This window comes from Vombatus ursinus, unplaced genomic scaffold (assembly GCF_900497805.2).
Source record: "Vombatus ursinus unplaced genomic scaffold, bare-nosed wombat genome assembly UNPS02004691.1, whole genome shotgun sequence".
Lineage (NCBI taxonomy): Eukaryota > Metazoa > Chordata > Mammalia > Diprotodontia > Vombatidae > Vombatus > Vombatus ursinus.
This window is the reverse complement of record NW_020944469.1, coordinates 6,719,655-6,742,234: the sequence shown is the minus strand read 5'-3', so window position 1 is coordinate 6,742,234 and position 22,580 is coordinate 6,719,655. Positions and strand designations below refer to the sequence as shown.

The 22,580-nt window shown below is 39.2% G+C and overlaps 1 protein-coding gene across 4 annotated transcripts in view; it reads left to right on the top strand.

Moving 5' to 3' along the window:
• CHM (CHM, Rab escort protein 1) overlaps positions 1–22,580 on the top strand; it is a 207,773-nt gene that overhangs the window by 47,802 nt on the left and 137,391 nt on the right. For all 4 annotated transcript variants that reach the window (XR_003567081.1, XR_003567078.1, XR_003567077.1 and 1 more), the window contains exon 5: positions 15,172–15,532. Coding sequence is in view for 1 of the 4 variants with exons in the window: in XM_027839558.1 (XP_027695359.1) it covers positions 15,172–15,532 (361 nt within the window). In the remaining 3 variants the exon portion in view is untranslated. The remainder of the gene's footprint in view (positions 1–15,171; positions 15,533–22,580) is intronic.

The following is a 22,580-nucleotide window of genomic DNA, read 5'->3' as shown; positions in this document are numbered from 1 at the left end:
ATATTGTTTTTTCACTTTCTTTCTTTCCTTCTTTCTTTATTTTTGGTTTGAGTTTTCTTCCATAAAATGACTAATATAGAAATATGTTTTATATGATATGCACATGGATAACCTGTATCAGATTGGTTAGCATCTCTGGGAGGTGGGGACAGGAGGAAGGGAAGGATAAAATTTGGAACTCAAAAAAAACCCCAAATGGTAAAAATTGTTTTTACATGTAATTAGGAAAAAAATAAAATATTTAAAAAAAAAGAAATACTCCAATAAAGGAATTTCTAAAGGTAGTAGGAAGTCTCTGGAGTTTGAGTTTGGGAATGGCATGGTCAACCTTGTGTTTTAGGAAGATCTCTTTAGTGGCCATGTGGAGGAAGGATTGGAGAGGGGGGAACAGAGTGTAGGCAGGAAGACCTGTAGTCCAGATAAGAGGTCCTGAACTCAGGTAGTGCCTGTTTTGTGTAGAGAGAAGGAAGAGGATGTGAGAGATGCTGGCGAGGTAGATAATTGATTCATTGGATAAGTAACAAGATAATGGATTGGATGTGGAAGTTAAATGAGAGTAAGGAATCGAAGAATCACGGAGGTTTTGAACTTGAGTGATTGAAAGGATGAGATGCTGTTGACAGAAGCAGGGACGTGGGAAGAGGAGTGGGTGTTTAGGGAAAGGATATTAAGTTCAATTTTGGACTTGCTGAATTTGAGATGCCTACGCGACATCCCCTTCAAAATGCCCGGTAGACAGTTCGTAATGCAAACTGGAGCTTAGGAGACAGCCTGGGGCTGGACATATAGATGTAGGAATCGTCTATATAGACATAGATGGTAGATGGTAGGGGGTTCTTTAACCCATGGGAGCTTGTGAGGTCCCTGAGAGAGAGTATAGGGAAAAGAGGTAAGGACTCAGGCCAGAGCCCTGGGGGACAACTACAGTCAGAGAGCACAGTATGGAGAATGATCCAGCAAAGGAAACTGAGGAGGAACACTCAGGTTAGGAGGAGAACCAGGAGAGAACAATATTATAAAAGCCTAGACAGGAGAGAGCATTTAGGAAGGAGAGGATGGTCAACAGTGTTCAATACTGCAGAGAGCTCGAGGGGTAATAATTAAGAAAAGACCATTGTATTTGGCGATTAAGAGGTCATTGGCAACTTTAGAGAGAGCACTTTCAGTTGAGTGGTGAGACTGGAAGTCAGATTGCAAAGGATAAAGGAAAGGATAAATCAAAGTTTCCATTTGGTTGCATAAAAACTGGCTCTCTGACCCTGGGCAAATCACTTAACCTCTGCCTCAGTTTCTTCAACTGTAAAAGGTGGTATAATAATAGCACTTCCCTTATTGAGGGGTTGTGAGGATCAAATGAGATAATATTTATAAATCCCTTAGCACAATGCCTGGCACATAGTAGGAGCTTAATAAATGCTTACTTTTTTCCCCTTCCCCTCCTTCTTAAAAGCCTTGGTAGAAATAAAATGAAAATATTTGCTGTGTGAATCCTTCATAGGAGCAATCCTACCTAGTGACTAAAAGGTTGCCTGGGGGAAGGTGGGTGCTTGAAGAAGCACTTTGGGTCGTTCAAGCCAATAGACTTTGGTTTTGAGGAGGAGAGGAGAGTGCCCCATGGAGTGCACATGGTTAGCTCTGCGTTTGCTCTGAGTCAGTCCACTGTTCTTTATTTTTCCTGCCATTGGTTGTAAGCCCTACACCCCTTTGCATATGTCTTGGGGGCAGGACTGAGCAGCCATTCTAGTTTACAAGCTGCAACAAAATGCATAAAAAACAATGCCTGCCCCTTCATGTATGAAATCGCCGTGGAGCCACAGGATTTGTAGCTAAGGGATTGTGTCCCGTCTCCTTGTCTCTGCCTCCTGGCTTCCCTGATTTCCTTCAAGGCTCAGCTAAAATCATGCCTCCTGCTACTAGTTTTTCCCAGGCCTCCTTAGGCTTAATGCCTTCCCTCAACTGAGTTTATGTCCCATCTATCCTGGACATGGCTCATTCGTACTTCACACCTTTGCTTCAGTTTTCTCATCTGTAAAACAGGGATAATAATAGTATCTACCTCCTTGTTATGAGGATCAAATGAAGTAATATTTGTAAAGCCCTTAGCACAGTGCCTGGCACATAGTAGGTGCTTAAGAAATGCTTGTTAATTTGACCTGCTAATGCTACAACATCAGTTAGAGGCTTTTAGATAGTGCAGTGCATAGAGTGTTGGGCCTGGAGTCAGGAAGACCTGAGTTCAAATCCAACCTCAGATACTTGCTAGCTGTGTGAGCCTGGCAAGTCATGTCAACTGTAAAAGAAGGTAATAATCGCCCCTACCTCCCAGGGTTGTTGTGAGGATCAGATGAGATGAATATTTGTAAAGCGCTTAGCACAGTGCCTGGTACATAGTAGGTGCTATATAAATGCTGCTATTATTATTATAGCGTCATAGGATCGTAAATCTAAAGCTAGAAGGAAGTTCAGAGACCATCTACTCCAGTCTCTTCCCTCATTTTATAGATGAGAAAATTGAAACCCTGGGAGGCTGTCACTTGTTCAGGGTCCCAGGGTCACAGGGAGCATCTGAGTTGGTATTAGAATCTAGTGCCTCGTACCCCAGAACTAGGAAGTGCTCTTTCCCCTCTCCTAGTGTTCCTTTTGAAAATTTTCAAATCTAAGATAGTAACACCTGCCTTCCATTTGTCTTATTTCTTGTATAGAGCATTAGACATATTTTCTTTCACATAAGATTCTAAGATCATAGATTTAGAAATGGAAGGCACTTAAGAGGTCACGTGGTCCAACCCCCTCTTTTTACAGATGAGGAAACTGAGGCCCAAAGAAGAAGTAATTTGCCCTAAGTCACCCAGGCAGGATTTGAATGCAGGTCTTTGGATGCCCAAGTTTATCATGTTTCCCCCTGTATCACGTTGTACTCATATGACGTTCAAGTGGGATGGAAAAGTGGCTCTTGTATCTACAAATGAATTTACTTTCTAGAATATAGGAACCAAAAGCAATGACTATTCTGTGAGGAACCTGATATTTTTTGGTAATTTTGGAGGATCACAAAGAATAAACGTTTCAGTGATACAAAATTGATGACAGTATTATTCATATTGATATTTTCTGGACCAACCAAGTTTTGGAAGTCTTTTAAAATAACCATTCTACATTTATTTGCAAGGATAAACAGCTGGGAAGCAGTATAACATATACTGTGCAAATCTGAAATGAATGGCCTTAGAACAAAGTGCATCCATCAAAGGACAAGAATACAATTTCTGCAACAAGCTGTATTGGGGGAAAAGGCAAATGGCTGAAAAAGAAATAGTGAACACCTGTGCTGAATAAATTAACCAGCTGGTTGGCAATTTTTCATTTGACCTATCTAAAGGGGTGACTGTTACAAGGCATCAATAAGACACATTCACTTTGAGATATTCCTTTGTTTCTGCCATTAATTGATGAATAGTGCTAGACGGTATTCAGAATTTATATAAAAATTTACTCACAGATGTATACTTTTTGTGAATTAGTGGAAAAACTCATTTGCACAAAGGTTTAATTGGAAATTTTTCTTTAGGCAGCATTATTGCATTATTCAGGACCAGTGCTTATGTAAAATAATGTCAAAGATACTGTTACGCCATATTTTAAAGTTATGACCCTTGGAATTCAAATTGTCTACCCAGATAAGCCTCATTATTAGCTTCCAATTTTGAAATAAATGTACTTTGACAGTAAAGATTTGCATGAAAATAGTACATGTATTGATTTTTCTCAATTACTGTTTAGAGTAGTTCCTAGACTTCTTTAGAGCAATAAGGGGGCCTTTAGAAATCATCTATTCTAACCACCTTCTCATTTTACTGATGAGAAATTTCATTTAAGTACTATATATTTCTTTGACTCAAATAAATTAGAGCTATTAATCTTATTTGAAAGGTGCTTTTTAAATAAAAATGGATATAACCATAGCATAACCACTTTTAAAACTTTATAGAGATCAGAGCAAATCTTTATCAGTCGAGTTTCTTTGAAGAATCAGAATAACATTTCATTTTGAGGGTTTGGTGTTTTTGTTTTCTGGTTTTTTGTTTTTGTTTTTTAGTCTTCATAGTCTGTTTTTAGGTCTTAATCTTTTGGAGTAATAGTGGGTAATGGAAAGTTGGAGAAGTTTAATATTCCAGTAGTTATGCATATAACAATTTTAAAGAAAACCCCAGATGATGATATTCATAATAGTCCAAGGGAAGTGTGATTATGCAGGCCTGTTCCCAGGGAATTATTGCCTTCCCCTTGCTTATCTGTCTGTACTTATTTGGACCTTGCATGTATTTTGCCTTGCATTTTCCTCTCTGTCCAGAGCTAGTTAATGTATTTCCTTGAATTATAGCATCATATACTTACCGTTGGAAGGACACGGAGACATGTTTTAGTCCAACTCTCTACCTGATACATTAATCTTCTCTATAGCATCCCCCAAAATATTCAGCCTCTTTTCAAACACCTCCAATCATTACTAACTCACTACTTCATGGGGCTACTCATGCTGTTTTCTGACACCTCTAAATTTTAAGAAAGGTTTTCTTTTATATCAAAGATTCTTAGCCTTTTTTTTTTTAAATGGACCCCTTTAGAAGTCTGATGAAACCCTATGGACCTCTTTCTCAGAATTACATTTTCAAATTATTAAAGGAAATGCTAATTTTCAATTGGAAGTTAGTGACAAGAAGGATTATTTTTTCTCCCCAAGTTCACAGACTCCCTGAAATCTATTCCCATATTTGCTTTGCATTGAATTCACTGCCCACGTAAGTATATGATGATTAAATTTAGAGGATATTAGTTCTTCATACAATTTCCCTTCTGCCTCATCCTCTTTTTGCAAATGCTTAGGATTATGGCAATATGCTGTGACTACCAAGTGTCCCCTGAAATGATACTTCTTATTCCGTGATAGAATCAACTCTTGCAGTGTTCTTGAATGGAGCCTATCAGCCTACTCCCCTATAGCTCCATTCCCCATCCATATAATTTTCATGACCTCCCTGGCCTCCACTTCTGTATGTTGTGTCCATATTAAAACAGCTTTTCTGTTAGAATATAAACTCCTTGAGGGCAGAGACTGTCTTTGCTTTTGTATTTTGTCTCTAGCACTTGGCACAGTGCTTGCCACAGAGTAAGTGCTTAATAAATGCTTTTTCAGTCATTCGTTCTTGTTCTTGTTGCCTTGGACACAGGACAGAGCCAGCAGACTCAACTCCTTTATTTGCCTTTTGAAAGAAAGAGCTCATTGAGCCTACCTGCTTTTTACCGCAATTTCCTTTTGTTTTCTGGTTTCATTTATAACAGCAAAGCAAATATTGATGTGAATCAGTTCTTCCAGTAGTCTGTTTACTTTTTTTGTTACTTGATAAAGTTCATACTTTTAATGTACTAGTGGTTAAGTAAATATTTATAAAATAAATTTATATAATGTTGAATGTAATATAAGTATTATATAATATACTATGTGATAGTATAATTATAGAAAATAAATGTATAAGATGTTGAAAAAATGTGTGATTCTCAGTATCCCCTGACTCTGCCTCCCCGCCCCCCAATTCTCCCACTCTGCCATCATCATTGTAAGAGCAGAAGAGCTGAGAGGCCCTATAATTAATCACTAAGTGGCCACTCTATTGATGATGAATCTCTCTGTACTTTGACTGGTCCTCAGAAAACAGGAATATAGATTGGAAAATTTTCCAGTGTAGAAAGGTTGTCCTTTGTTGGTATAGCCTTCAAGAATCCAATGTCACTGCTGCAACATGATGAAGCATTATAAAAGATTTTGGTGGGTTGGAGGAGGGGGGTGTTTGAGGTACAAAATGTAGTACTTATTTTTCATATGAACAGAAACTGAGGCCAAGAAAGGTTGTCAGTCACTAAAAAAACATTTATTAAGCACATATAATGGGCCTGGCATTATGTGATACTGTCAAGTCAAGTCAGCAAGCATTTATTGAGTATCTGCTCTGTAGCAAACAGTGTTGTCAAGGGTTGGGGATACAAAGAAAGGCAAAAGACAATCCCTGCTCCAATCTGTTGCCAAGGCCTGTCGATTTCACCTCTACGATATCTCTCCTATATGTCCCCTTCTCTCCTCTGATACTGCCACCCGCCAGTGAAATCCCTCATCTCCTTCGGCCTGAAACCTTCAGGATCAAATATAAAATCTTCTGTTTGATTTTTATAGTCTTCCATAAACAACCCCCCCCCCCCAACACATACACATTTACTCTTTGATCCAGTGACACTGGCCTTTTGGCTGTTCCATAAACAAGACACTCCATCTCTTGGCTCCAGGCCTTCTCTCTGGCTGTCCCCCATGCCTAAATACTCTCCCTACTGACCTCCTCGGCTTCCTTCAGTTACCAATTAAAATCTCACCTTCTACAAGATGCCTTCCCTAACATCCTCTTAATTCTAGTGCTTTCTCTCTTGATTTTTTCCATTTATCCTTTATATAGCTTGTTGGTACATAGTTGTTTGCATGCTGTCTCCCAGATTGTGAGCTCCTCAAGAGCAGGGACAGGCTTTGGCCTTTTTTTTGTTTCCCCAGCACTTAGTAGGTGCTTGGCTGACTGACTAATGGGAGAGAAAACATGTGAGCAACGATGTACAAGTAAGATATAAACAGGATAAATTAGCGGTGATTTAAGAAAGAAGGTGCTAAGATTAAGGCGGGCTTGGAAAGGCTTCTTGGAGGAGGTGTAATTTTGGTTGAGACTTGAAGTCAAGGAAGCCAGAAAGCAGAGATGAGTAAGGAGAGACATCCTGTCATGGGGGCTAGACCGTGAATATTCCTGGAGTTGGGAGTATCATGTGGGAGGAATAGTAAGGAGGCCAGTGTCACTGGATCTTGTTGTTTGTCCTTTGTTTTCGAAGAGGACCAGTGATATCACAGGATGATGCCTTGACTCGTGTGTGAATTGGATTTAAGTGAGGCAGAGTAGCACAAAGTTATCAGCCTCACCCTCTCTTCCAGAGCCCTCGAAATCTAGTGGCAAAACAAAAGTCAAGACCACTGGGTTGTAGTGGATGACCTTGGTGTCTTTAATGCCAGACCTAAGCTCTAAGCACTCCACAGTGCCTGCCTCAGCTGCCTTCATGCCCATTGGAACAAATGCAAATCAAAACAACCCTTAGGTTTTACTTCACACCCTGAAAGTTGGCAAAGATGATGAAAGATGGAAATGGTCAATGTTGGAGGGGCTGTAGAAAGATGCATCCATTTTGGAAAACAGTGTGGAATTATGCAGATGAAGTGGCTAAAACTTCCATGTTCTTTGACTCAAAGATTCCACTGGTAGGCATATACCCCAATGAATACTTCAAAATGACAAAGAAAAATCATAGTCTCCAAGAAGAGATATCCTTTTCAGAGATGGAGGGGTGGGGTCCAGGGGTGTGGAACATTACATTTTATGTAAGATTTATTTTTATCTTTATATTGATCTGTTTTGCTGGGGTGGGGGAGGATTGGTTTTCTCTTAATCTTTTTTTTTTGTTTATTATAACAAATTCTTCATTATATGGAATGGCTTTCAGAGGTGGGGAGATGGAGGGATAGAGGGGAAAATTTAAGCGCTATAAAGACAAAAGATATCACGAAAAAGTTTTTTTAAAGAGGTAATTGGTAACTTTAGGGAGCAGTTTCAGTTGAATGAGGTTTTCAGAATAGGAGGCTGAGAAATGAGTGTAGGAGAGGGAGTAAAGGCAACAGTGCAGATGGCTTCGTCTGGGAGTTTGTGAAAGGAGAGAGAGATGTAGGGCGGTAGAGTGAGGGTGACTGGTTCGAGAGAGGCTTTTTAAAAAGTATAGGGGAGCCCTGGCTATGTTTAATGCAGCAGGGACTGAGCCTATGAGAGATAGAAACTGTGTTTGGAGATTAGAGAGAGAGAATCATTATGTGATCCTGAGATGGAAAAGGCATTTATATGTGCAAAGTGCTGTGCTGAGCCCAGGTATGTACATAGAAAAGCAGGACAGTCCTAGCCATTGAAGAGCTCACGTTCTCATATGGGAGATGACATAGCAGATTTCAGCTGCAAGTCAGATGGAAAGACCTCCCATTCCTTAGGGTGCAGCAGCAGAGCCGACGGTAATGCATCTTTTTGAAATATTTCTTCTGTTGAAAAAACCATGTTTCTGCTGCTGAGCCATTTTATAGTGCCAAGGTCTCGGGTATGGTGAACCATCTCTTCGGACTCTTCACTTGCTGTGAGTGTTTGGGACAAGGCAGGGCGAGGGCCGTGCTCTAGCATCTGCAGAGGCAATCTCCACAAGAGGTGTTCCCTTGGATGATGCCTGTGGGGGCCATGCTTGTGGTCTTGGGTGGCAGGAGCAGTGTTACTATTCCCTGGACTCTTGGGTTTACCTCTCCAGTGGTGTCAGCTGGTCAGTGGTTGGTATTGGTGGTGGCTGGGAGGGCAGGCCTCTTCTCCACAAAAATTGCTTCCCTAGTTGATGGTTAGGGAGCCAGGCCAGAAATAAGATCAGTGGTCTGGAAGACTTGGAAAGCCTGAGGTTTTTGGCTGCTGGATTCTGGGCTGTCGGCATTGGGTTACTAGGGAGGGCAGAGTTCAAGATGGTTGCAGTGATTTTACCTGCTTGGCCTATTCCATTTCCTGAATCTCCCTCAGGACACCCTGTCTTCACTATTCACAGTGATAGTGGTAGGGATAGCAGGCCCTTTCTTAACAGGGTTTGTTCCCCTGGCTGATGGCCACTGTTCTAGAGAACATGAGAAAAGATGGAATAAGGGTATGAGGACACAAGTTTGTAAGAGGGCAGTTTTGCTTTGAAGAAAGACTAGTATTTCATCACACTGGAGTAAGGAAAAAAAAGAACAAGACATCCAAAGCCTTTGTGAGATATAGGTAAGGGGAGAAGAAGGAGCTTACAGCAAATGGCCTTGATTTTCTCAGAAACAAAGTCTTCTGCTGAGAAGGTGGAGGGGAAGTTAGAGAAGAGATTTTGGAATATCTCTTGTAGGAAATTTGATAGAGAATTAAGGAGGAATAAAATGAATGACTTACTGACCTGAAGGCCCAGCTAAGATTAGATAATATCATTTTATAGTGGGCCCAGTCAACATGATTATGTGACTTCTCTCAGCGCTGTAATAGAGGAGGCAAATAGAAAGAATAGACAGCCTTCTTCAGGATCGAATTTGAGTTAGCGTGATTAAGGAAAGGACAAGGAAGTAAGGGATTTGAGAGTAGGGTGCAATGTTGAACTGGTTGAGTTTATTGAGTCAAGATTGGAAAGAGAGGAAAAGGAAGTTAGAGCAGGGGTGATGGCCGGGGAAGGTACTGAGGATGGAGGGGATAGAGATGATGATGAGAACAAAGAACAAGTTTATGAGGAATGAGGCATAGGGAGAGCTGGAATAATATATCGTGGTTGGATAAAAGGATTTCAGAATTCTTGATCATGGGGTAGAACACTGGTGGATGATGGTGACCAAGGGATCACTCAGGTGACTTCCCCAAGGTAACACAGTAAGCATCAGAATCAAGATTTCAACCCGGTCCCTCAGAGTTCACATACAGCTGTTTTTACACGTGACCACGTGGTTTACTTACGTTTGTTGACTCTTCCACAGGATGGTTCTTTCAGTATAGAAAAATATGCCAGGAATAGAATGGCAAAATAAGATAGGAGAAATATCCCTTTGACTGTCTGTTGTGGTAAAGAAATTCAAAAGGATTGATATTTTTGACCTTCCTCAGAAAAGACAGGGAATTAGATACAAAGCAGGTATGAGCTATGCAGTAGGTGGTGCTGTCTTTTTCACCCTGCTGAGGGTGAGAAATCCAGTTCTTTAGGACTAAGGAATGATAATGGTACCTGATCTAATTCCTCAGGGTCAGGTGCTTCTTGATCCTAAGGAAATTCTCTTCAAGAATTCTTAAAGGTGGGAATAAAACCGTGGACACGCAGACTTAAAAAGACAGATTTTATGTTAGAGTATCCTGGACATTTTTTTTTTTTTAAGTCTAGACCTTTCTTTTAAAAGTCTAGACTCTAGTTTCATTGGTGTAGGTGTTCCTGGCATGAAAATTCTCTCTGCTGAGACAAAACGGCAATTCCTCTGTGACTTTTAGCCTTAGGGTGTTGTTTGGGACTCCTAGAGTTAAAATGACTTCCCCTGGGTCACCTCTAATGAGCATCAGAAACAGGACTTGAATTCAGGTTTTCCTTAATCCAAAGCCAACCCTCTCTCCATTATGCTATTCTGCCTTTCTGTTTATGGGTGAGAATTAACTCTTGACACCTGGGCTGTAGTGGAAACATTATCCTAACCCCATAAAAGTTAGCCTAGTTTTTCCTTAGAAGTTGTTGAAATTGTCCTAGAGATTTCAGAGGACTAATGGCTCAGGTTGTTGATTGACATCACTTCTGGTCCCCTGAGTACAAAGCAACGAGGAGCAGCTCTAGTCTTTCTCTGAGGCTTGTCTGGCAGGTGGCAATGGGTGACACAGAGGCAAGGAGGTTTCATGTGGCTGAGCCACGTTGTGTTCTCCTTGTATATCCTCGCCTTGCTATTTATTGCTAAGTAAATCTCCTTTTGTTAATTGTTGAATGATCTATAAGTATATCATTTCATTCCGGTATTCACCCTAAACTATCAGTGGGACTGGCCAGAGTCAGGCCCAGCCCAGATTAAAGAAATATTTTCATCAACAAAAAAGAGAAAGAAAAGATTAATTGAGCATACAGCAACAACACAAATTTATAAAAGCAACATATTAAAAAAATGCCAACTAGCATACACAGAATTGAAAAGAAAAAAATTCAGTTGATAAATTTGAGAGCTTTTTAAAGAAAACTAAAATACAGACAAATGGTTAGCTAATTTGATAAAAAGAAAAAAACTATTTTACTACAATCAAAAATGGAAAGGGAGAACCAATATTTAGAAAATATACAAATACTGGGGCAGGTAGGTGGCGCAGTAGAAAGAGCACTGGCTCTGGAGTCAGGAGGACCTGAGTTCAAATCCAGCCTCAGACACGTAACACTTACTAGCTGTGTGACTCTGGGCAAGTCACTTAACCCCAATTGCCTCAGAAAAAAAAACAAAGAAAAACAAAAACAAAAAAAAAACAAATACCCAGATCAACAGAATAAGATAGTTTTAACTTGCTCAATCTCAGAAAAAGAAATTAAGCAAGTCATAAGAGAACTGTCAAATTTAAAAAACAAAACTCTAGGACCAGATGGATTTAAAAGTGAATCCTATCAAACATTTAAATAACAATTCCAATATTACATAAATTCTTTTCAAAAACAGGCAAAGAAGGGATCCTACCAAACTCCTTTTATGAGACAAATAAAAGGCCTCATACCTTAAGCAGGGAGAGATAAAACAGAGAAAGAAAACTAGACCCCTATCCAATGAATATTGATGCAAAAATATTACATAAATTATTTCGCAAAGAGGCTATAGCAACATACTGAAACAATTATGTGTTATCAGGTTGGATTTATACCAAGAATGTAAGCTTGTTTCAGTAATTGTAAACGTTTATAATAAAACAATAAAAATCACATTTAACCAATAGATAGTGGAGCACTCAGGCTCTAAGGGATTGAAGGGTTTTGTTTAGGCGCCTATATATTTAATGGCATTTAGCACTTTGCTGGAGGAATACCAGTCTGTATATTTGCTTCAGGTGCAGAAAGGGTGAGTTGAGAATTTCTTACGTTTTTCCCCTGCCTTCACTTGTCTGCTAAGCCAAAATCCTGAAAATTCAGTACTCTGTTATAGTCGTTGTACTTTCATAGGATCATAGATTTGAGCTGGAAAGGAGCAGAGAGGCCTGTAGATAAGACCACCTGTTGTCCCCAGGAGGAGATAGGGAAGGGCTTAGCTCGATTAGTTTTAATGTTTTATTTTCATCTTATCATCGTCATTGTTTCATAAAAATAGTTGAGAGCAATTGATCATCTTCCCATCGCTCTGCTTGATCTTTAGGCAGAGAACTTGCCTGAAAATTCCAAATTCACATTATTCATTGAACACATTTTGGTTATTCCTATTTTTATAGTAGAGAACCGAGTAAAGAACTTGGACATTTTTGCTAGAAAAGAGACGTATAATGAGCTATGTCATTGTTCCTCATTTTTGTGGCAGCCTCACTGCTGCCATACTGCCTTTTTGGAGTTGCAAAGACTCAGAACTTTTGATACTTGTTTGAGATTTCTGGCTCCTCATCATCATGAAATCATTTAATGTCTATATCGGATCACTAGCTACAGAAGAACGGTGTCAGTGACACATTTTGTTACCAGAATGTTGCTTATTGTTTGTTTATAATAAACTCTTAGTCATTCTAAAAATGCTGTGTTAACATTTGTTCATTTTCCAAAGCGCCACGCCCTAACATTTTATTCCTCATAGTAAGCCCTGTCAAGTAGATGAGACAGGTGATGTTTGCCTCATTTTCCGAAGGAGGAAATTGGGGCTCCGTCTCTGTGGCTTATCCAGGACTTCATCTTACTATCTCAGTGCTTTTTTCTCTAAAACTTGCTGGGGGGTAGCACTGCATGTATCGGGTATTCTTTGTTGTGACATTTCATTAAAATTACCAGATAATTCTAGCAAAGACTTAGATATTTTGTTTCTTGGTATTTGTATGAGTTCTTTTCTTCTTTAATCACTCCCTTTCTTTGCTGCAGCACTGAGTAAATTTTAGTATGGCACTTTATCTTCATTGCTACTATAATTTTTAAGAACCTGAATGCCTAATTGGAATTAGTTGAATTTTTTTCTGTGATCTAATTTTTCTTGCTTTCTCTGAAGTAATGAGTTTTTTATTGTAATTTGCATACAAAAATATTCCAAATGTGTTTAATTGCCATCTGTCTACATACCCCTACAGTTGGTCCTTTGAGGGATATAAAACATGAAAATAGTCCCTGCCCTAGAGATTAATGGTTTAGTTGGAGAGATTAATTCAATTGAATGCATATTTATTAAATTGGTACTATGTGTGTGCTAGAAAGATGTGATTCTTTCCCTCATGGTACTTACAATCTAGTTTGGAGGAATTCCTCATATAATGAGGAATGAGTATGTGTGGCCTAAGGATTTTTGACCAGGGGGGTTATACTGAAAACATTCCCAGAGGAAGTGGAGTCAAGTTGGGAGAGTATCTGATATTAGCTCTATCCTACAACTCTTCCAAACAGATCTAGAAAATGCAGCAGCCTGAGTCCTAATCAGAAATCCGAGAAAAACAAAATTACAGTGAGTTCTTTTTTGAGCCCAGATCGGCATAGGCAGAAGACATAGAGGTCTGAGGACACTGGGGATGAGGTCTATCCAGGAAACACCATATGGAGCATTCTAGCTCAGGGCAAGAAAAGATTCCAAATCCACCCCTGAACTCGCACCAATTGATCGTTCTTTTGCTGACTACCCAGTAGTGGGTCATAGATCTCGGGCTGATTGAGGAGGGAACTTGTACCTAGAGGTGACATTCCAGGGGAAAGAGTGGTCATGGGCCTTAAACATTGTACCAAGTAAGGGGCAAGTTCAGAGATAAGCAACAGCTGTGTGACTTTGACCCTAGGTGCGGCATGGGGTCTCAGTTCTAGCTTGAAGCCCACTCTGAAGCCTGCAGAAGATTACTGTTCTGTTATTCTGTACCAGCATAGTCTTGGCAGAAGGAGATATAGGCTCAAGCTGCAGTAGTTCCCTGAGGACACATATTTTACTCACCTTTATGTCTACCTTTTTTCATCATTTTCACTGGCTGTGCCCCATTCCTGGAACTCCCTTCTTCATTTCTGGCTCCCGGCTTCCCTGGCTTCCTTCAAATCTCAGCTAAAATCCCACCTTCTGCAAGAAGCCTTGCCCAGACTTCCTTCCCTCTGAGACTGTCCCCAATTTATCCTGAATGTAGTTTGTTTATATATAGTTATACATAGTTGTTTGCTTCTTCCCGCATTAGACTGTGAGCTCCTTAAGAGCAGGGACTTTTTTTTCCTTTTCTGTGTAGCACTTAGCACAGTGCGTGGTACATAGTAGGAACTTAATAAATGTTGGTTGACTGACTGACTGACTGCGAGCACCTAACAGAGTAGGTGTTTCATAAGTATTGCTCGAATTCTTTATTAGGGTCTTGCAGCAAAATTATGCTAGGTGCTGAGCAATTGGATGATTTGATAAACTAGTGTTTTCCTGCCAGTTCTATGTAGGATTAGGCACAGCTGGAAAATACTGCTCATCGTCTACTATACTGGGGTCTTGGTTCAGTAGGCCAGACAGATTTGATGAGGGATGGGACTACGGATGATGACTAGAGAAATGGGCTTAACAGTATAGAAAAATATGCCAGGAATAGAATAGAATAAGATAGAAGAAAAATCCCTTTGACTGTCCATTGTGGTAAAGAAATTCAAAAGGATTGATATTTTTGACCTTCCTCAGAAAAGACAGGGAATTAGATACAAAGACAATCCCTGTCCCTACCTCTTAGAAATGTTTATGCGTGTGTATGTATGTATACATACATATATAATACACACACACATGAGTATATAAAATATATATTACATATCCATATATACACACATATGTATATAGTCATATATGTGAGTATATACATACGTATATAGATATGTATAGGCATATAGATATATTTGTGTGTGTATATATATATATGTAGATTATGTATGTATACATGTGTTGTGTGTATTAGTGTGTGTATGGCAGTGGCCCCCAAATAGAAGTGTAGTGTTTTACAGATAGCAACTTATTTGATTTTCCACTAAAAAATTGCTATAATGCAGTGGGAAAAGCATTGGATTTGGAGTCAGAGCAGCTAAGTTCAAGTTCCACCTGTGCTACTCCCTGGTTTTGTAACCTTAAGTGAGTTATTTACTCTCACTGGGCCTTATTTTCCTCTTCTATAGAATGAGGAGTTTGGGTTAAAAGGCTTTGTGTTCTCTTGCACTATGATCTCATGATCCTGTGGGATGTATTTACCCTTTAGTGCCATATAAGGCAAAGGAAGTTGCTCTTGATGAAATGATAATAGATAAAGCATGTTTATAAAAGTTTCCAGATTAAAGTTGGTATTCTGACCTTAGGCTCATTGCTGAATATTGCTATTTCTCATTTAGTCAGGATTCAGATGAACATGTTGAAGAAGTCGGTGCTGTGCAGAAAAATCCTGCCTTTGTGACGTCTGCTAGCTCAAATGATCCTCCGGACTCAACCGGCACAGCTTGCTCTGATACGTCTGAATTAACAGCGCCGCTCAGTGAGCCAGAGACTTCACAGGAAGTACCTGATGTAGATGCGACACTGGGGAACGAAAACCATGTTGGTGATGCGGATTGTAGCGAGTCACCTTTGGAACAGGAAAAAGCTGAAAATGTACCTGTAGGAGAAGCTGTTGTTGATGTGCCCAAGAAGAATAGGATTACTTACTCCCAAATTGTTAAAGAAGGCAGGAGATTTAATATTGATTTGACCTCAAAGGTAGGCACCAATTTTACCCATCTTATCATAGGCTAGTACTTACTTTTAATTGATTAAATATAATTTGAGGGCCCATAAGTCTAATTTCCATTGGAAAAGGGAGGTAAAATATTTCCTTTGTGAAGAGATGATAGCATTGCAAACTGGTAAATATCAGAGCCAGGAGTCAATCAGTAAATCAACAAATATTTATTATTCACCATTGTGTGCCAGGCACTATGCCAGGCATTGAGAGTATATGTTCTGCTTGCAAGGAGCTTATATTCTAATAAGGGAGACAAGAATATGTGAAAATATGTACAACATAAATACAAGGTGAATACATGCAAATATATAGAGAGTCATTAAATACAGAATAGTTTAGGAGGGAGGGCACTGACAGTTGGAGGGATTGGGAAAAACTTCATGTAGAATATGATGTTTGAACTGCATCTTAAAGAATAGGGGGGCTTTCTGAGGGAGGGCATTCCAGGTGTGGGAGATAACCAGTATAAGAGGATATGTGGTTTTATGTGTGGGGATCAGAGAAGGCCAATTAGACTGGACACAGAGTGTAGGAAGGAGAGTAATGTCCTGTTAGGCTGCAAAGACAGATTAGGGCCAGGCTGTTTAAGGTTTTAAAAGTTAAACAGAGGAGTTTGCATTTGATCCTAGCATCGAGAGGAAGCCACTTGAGTTGGTTGAGCAGGGGAGTGACATGGTCAGATACGCACTTAAGGAGAATTACTTTGGCGGCAATGTGTAGAATTGATTGGAGTTGTGAAAGACTTAAGGCAGGGAGACCAGTTAGGAGGCTGTTTTAATAGTCTAGGTGAGAAGCGACAAAGGCCTGAACTAAAATGATAGCTTTGTGAGTGGAGTGAAGGGGTTGGATGAGAAAGGTGTCGTGGAAGTAGAAACAGCAAGATATGGCAACTAGAGAGTGGAATAAGGATGGCAGAGCGAGAGGAAGCTTTAGAGTCCGGCTTTTCTCCCTCACCTCCTTGACAAAGATCTAGAGAATACACCAGGTTGAATTCTGATTGGGAATTCCCAGAAGTCATGGTGAGTCCTTCTTTTAGGCCAGGTCAGCTTTAGAGACGTCTGTGGACTCTGGAGAAGGGGTTTGGCCAGGAATGCATGGCTGCAGTGCAGCAGCAGGGAGCATTCTAGTACCCGGGGACTCAAAGAAGGGTGAGGCATGGCAGCAGAAAGAGATCTCAAGGAATCCCTAAGCAAGTGCTCAGTACAGGAATGTGTGCCATCCAGCAGCTCAGTCACATACCATCTAGTGTGAAGAATGGTCACGAGCATTGGCCCTACCTGTGACTGAGAATGAAACAAATTCCAGAAAGTGTATGGTAGCTATGTGGGTGGCTCTGATCCTAAAGCAGACTAAAGGGGAGTCAGCAGTTCAGTCTCTCTGAACCTGCAGAGCCCCTCTGCATGCCAGTAGTGACTGAGTCTAGCAGCAGGCTGTTGAAAATCCCAAACAGAGATAAGCTGATAGACCCAAAGCTGGGTCAGAAAGTTGCAGAACTGAGACCAGGAGAGCAGTGAACATACTTCCCCCTGGATCACATCACTTTGGAAACACTGTAAACTTGTAGACCCCCAGACTGAGGTATAAAATCAACACAAGGTCATAAGGGGACAGAAGCTTAGGCCAGACAATCTTCTCATAAGTGTGCAGAGCCTAGCACTAACATAAAGTCCAAAAACAAAAAGTAGGCTAGAAGAATTAGCCAACAAAAAACAAACTTGATCATAAAAAGCTACTATGGTGACAGGGATGCTCAAGACACAAGCACAGAAGAAAAGAATGACTTGAAAAAAATCTATAAACAAAACTGCAAAGACAAAAGCAGGTTGGACACAAGTCCAGCAAGAACTCTTAGAAGAGTTAAAGAAGGCGCTAAAAATGATTTAAAAAACCAGATGAAACTGGGGAAAAATAAAATACTAAATAAATTAAATTTTTTAAAAAATGAATGCTAAGACCAAATGAGAGCAGTAGAGGAAGGAATAGAAAGAGGCAAAAGATAGAGTGGAAGGATATAAAAAGAGAATTAAAAGCTTGGGAAAAGAGGTATAAAGCTTTACTGAAGATAATAACTTCTTGAAAATTAGAATTGGCCAAATGGAAGCTAATGACTCCACAAGACATCAAGAAATAATAAAACAAAGTCAAAAGACTGAAAAAATAGAAGACAATGTGAAATATCTCATACTAAGACCAACTGTACTGGACAGTAGATCAAGGAGAGGTAATTTAGGAATCAATGGGCTACTTGAAATCCATGAATAAAAAAAGATCCTGCATATCATCTTTTAAGAAATTGCAAAAGAAAACTGTCAAGATATCTTAGAACCAGAGGAGAAGGTAGAAATTGAAAGAGTCCATTGGTCACTTCCCAAAGTAAGTTGAAAATGAAAATTCTCAGGAATATTTTAACCAAAATCGAGAGCTCCCAGGTCAAGGAAAAAGTACTGCAGGCAACCAGAAAGAAAGCATTTAAGGGTGGAGGAGACACAGAATCACTCAAGATGTAGCAGCCATAAGTTCCAAGGAGTGAAGAGCTTGGAATATAGTATTCCAGAAGGCAAAGGATCTAGGATCACAACCAAGAATAACCTACCCCACAAAATTGAGTATAAATCTACAGGAGAAAAAATGGAGCTTTAATGAAATAGAAGATTATTTTTAAACATTCCTGATGAAAAGACCAGAGCTGAGTAGAAAATTTGCCTTTCAAACATAGGAATCAAGAGAAGCATAAAAAAGTAAATGTGAGTGAAAAATCATAGGAGATTAAACAAGGTTAAACTGTTTACATTTTTATATGGTGAGATAATAACACATAGCCCCTTAGATCTTTATCATCACCAGGCTCTTAAAGGAAGTGTAATTAGACAGAAGACCTGGATGTGATTCTGTTATATTTGGATGATCTCAAAAGAAGAATGGATGAGTGGAGAAGAGGAATGCATTGGAAGAGGGAGGTAGGGAAAGGAAAAATGGGGAAAATTGTCTCACATAAATGGGACGTGCAAGGAAGAGTTTATACAGTAAGGTGGGACTACTGGGGAGTGAGAAGCATGTGATATTTGAACCTCACCATCATCTGAGCTAGTTAAAGGAGGGACAAATACACATACACATAGTTAGGTACAGAAACACATCTTACCTAGCAGGCAAATTGGAAGAAAAGAGGGAAAGGGAAAAAAGGGTAAAGGTGGGAAGGGTAGATTAAGGGAGACGTTATTCAGAAGTAAAATAGACTCTTAAAGAGAAGGTGGGGGAAACAGGAAGGAAAAATAGAATAAGATGGTGGGAAATATCAGATTTCAAACTATATTATAAAACTAATCTTTCAAACAATCTGGTAGTGAGTGAAAAATAGAGAGGTTGATCAGGAATAAATTAGGTACTTAATATACCAAAACTAACACAGTAGCCTAGTATTTGATAAACTCAAAGATCCCAGTTATTGGGCCAAGAATTCACTAGTTGACAAACACTGCTGGGAAAATTAGAAAGTAGAAACTACAGAAACTACAACATCTTACACTGTATACAAAGATAAGCTCTAAATGAATGCATCGTTTAGACATAAAGGGTGATATGTTAAGCAAATTACTAGAGCAGGGAAGAAATTACCTGTCAGATCTCTGGATGGCAGAAGAGTTCATGACCAAACAAGACAGAGAAGTTTAAGGAGGTAAAATGGATAATTTTGATTGTATAAAATTAAACAGGTTTTGCACAAACACAACCAGTAGACCTAAAATTACAAGAAAAAGCAGGAAACTGAAGAAAAAAATCTTTGCAGCAAGTGTCTCTGATAAAAGGTCTCATTTCTCAAATACCTAATAAGGAACTGAGTCAAATTTACAAGAGTAAGAGCCGTTCCCCAACTGATAAATTATCAAAGGATATGACTAGACAGTTTTCAGAGGAAGAAATCCAAGCTATCAATAGCCATATGAAAAAAAAATTCTTTAAAATCACTAATGATTAGAGAAATGCAAATTAAAACAATTGTGAGATACCACACCCATCAATCAGATTGGCTAAGATGACAAAAAAGGATTATGGGAGAACAGGCAGACTAATGTTGGTAGAACTATGAACTGGTCCAACTATTCTGGAGAACAATTTGTAACTATACAAAAAAGGTTATAAAACTGTGCATATCCTTTGAATCAGCAATACTGCTACTAGGTCTATACTCCAGAGAGGTCAAGGAAAGAGGAAAAGGGTCCACATGTACAAAAAACATCTATAGCAGCTCTTTTTGTGGTAGCAAAGAATTCGAAACTGAGGGGATATCCATCAAATGGGGAATGACTGAACAAATTATGATATATGATGGTACACTATTGTGCTATAAGAAATGATGAAGAGGGTGGTTTCAGAGAAGCCTGAGAAGATGTATATGAATTGATGCCAAGTGAAGTGAGCAGAACCAGGAGTACAATTTATATAGTAACAGCAGTATTATAAAGATAATCAACTGTGAAAGACTTAACAACTCTGATCAACAAAATGACCATCCACAATTCCAAAGGATTTGTGATGTAACATACTGTCCGCCTCCAGATGGAGAGCTGATGGAGTCAGAGTAGATTGAAGCATATTTTCTTTTCTTTCTCTTTCCCTCCTTTCCTTCCTTTCTTCCTTCCTTCCTTCCTTCCTTCCTTCCTTCCTTCCTTCCCTCCTCCCTTCCCAGTGTAGCTAATGTGGGAATTTGTTGTTTTGCATGATTGTGCATATTTGTAATGAGTTTTATTTTTCTTGCCTTCTCAGTGAGTGAGTACAGGAAGCAGAGGAAGAAGATAGAATTCAGAACCAAAAAAAAAGTGAATTTAAAAAAATTACAAAATACAGATTTGGCAACTAATTATATACGTGGGGTGAAGAAGATTGAGGAGTTGAGACTAATGCTAACATTATGAATTAGAATACTGGAAAGATAGTAGATAGCATTTATATAGTGCTTTCAGTTTTATAGAGCTCTTGACATGTGTTATTTCATTTGGTCCTCACAAAAATCATGTGAGATGGGTAAAAGGAGGATAATAACATCTACTTCCTAAGGTTATTGTGAGGATGAAATGAAATAATATTTGTAAAGCACTTGGGATGGGGTCTGGTGCATAGGTGCTTTATAAATGTTAGCTATTAGCTGTTATTGTTAGGTGTTATTGTTTCCTTAATTTAAAGATTGGGAAACTAAGGCAAGGGTCAAGTGACTTATCCAGGGTCACACAGCTAGTAAATATCTACTGCAGAATTCAAACTCATGTCTTCCTGACTCCAAATCCAGCATTCTGTATATTCCACCTAGCTGTCCACAGGATGGTGATACCTTCCACACAAAAAAGTTTGGAAGAGGTGAAGATATGGGAGAAAGAAGATTAGTTCAGTTTGTTTTTTTTTTTACACATTTTATGCATGTTCAATTTTAAAATGTCTCTGAGAAATCTAGTTTGAAATGTCTAATAGTTGACGATACAGGATTAAATCTCATTGGAACTAATGAGATTACAAAAACAGAGAAAGAATATACAGGGAGAAGAGAACAGGGCCCAGTAGAGAACCTTCAAGAATACCCACAGTTAATAATATGGATGATGAGCTAGCAAAACAGACTGAGAAGGAGCATTCTTACATGTAGGAGGTGAACTGGGAGACAGTAATGTCCTTAAAACCTAGAATTTCCAGGAAAGAATGGTCAGCAGCGTCATGTACAGCACATAGGTCAAGGATTATTCAACCCAGGTCTTCTGTGAAATCCAGAGATTTTTTTCCCTCTACCAGCTCTCACTTAGAGTTAATCTATTAATGAGGTCTTTTGGGTAGAATATTTGTATATACTATCTATTTGTGTATTTGTTTTTGGTGGACTTTTTGTATATAGTATTTGTATATTTGTAAATCAAATAGTCTGATTAAACTCAGACATATTTTTCAGTCTTATTTTGGTATTTTGGACAAGGTGATTAATTCTGAGGAGTGTGGTGGGGCAGGGAAAATGGCTAGTATTAGGACAGGAGAGTTGTTGATTTTCATGTTGGTGGTTGTGATGTGGTTTTCATCCTTGGACCTAATTATAGGGCACTGTATGCTGGGGTCTCTGAGGGGTGCAATGCTCAAGTAGGTGGGTTGTGGGCAAGGCAATTAGTGGAAAGGTCTAGAGAGCTATTTGCTTCGATGGTGAGGTCCTTTGAGGTTGCAGGCCAACTAAAGATAGAGTTCAGGGCCCAAGGGAGAATGGTAAAAGGTGGGTGGGGGGAGTGGAACCTACTCCTATTAGGAACACAGAGGAGAAAACATTTGAGGGAAGGGCTTTGTGTTTTCTTTTTTTGCTCTCTCCCTCCCTTCTTCCCTCTTTCCTTCCTTTCCCTATCCATTTATTTATCTGTTTATTTTTAACGTTCATTTAAAAAAAATTTGAGTTCCAGATTCTTTTCCTCCCTCCCCTCCCTTACCCATTGAGAAAGGTAAGCAATGTGATATCAACTATACATGTGAAGTCATGCAAAACATATTTCTATATTATCCATATTAAAAAAAACACAATAAAAAGCAAGAAATATAAAGAAAGTGAAAAAAGTATGCTTCAGTCAGTTCTCTCTCTGGAGGTGGAAAACGTTTTTCATCATGGGTTCTTTGGGATTGTCTTGGATCATTGTATTAACCAGAGTTGCTAAATATTTCATGTTTGATCATTGTTTCAATATTGCTGTTACTCTGTACACTGTTCTTTTGGTTCTGCTCACTTCATTCTGCATCTGTTCTTATTAGTCTTCGCAGGTTTTTCTGAAACCATCTTGCTCATGATTTCTTATAGCACAGTAGTATTTCATCACAATCATATACCACAACTTGTTCAGCCACTCCTTAATTGATGAACATCCCCTCAATTTCCAGTTCTTTAGCACCACAAAAGAGCTGCTGTAAGTATTTTTGTACATATTGGTCTTTTTCCCTTTTCTTTGATCTCTTTAGGATACGAACCTCAGAGTGGTATTGCTGGGTCAAAGGGTATGCAGAATTTTATAT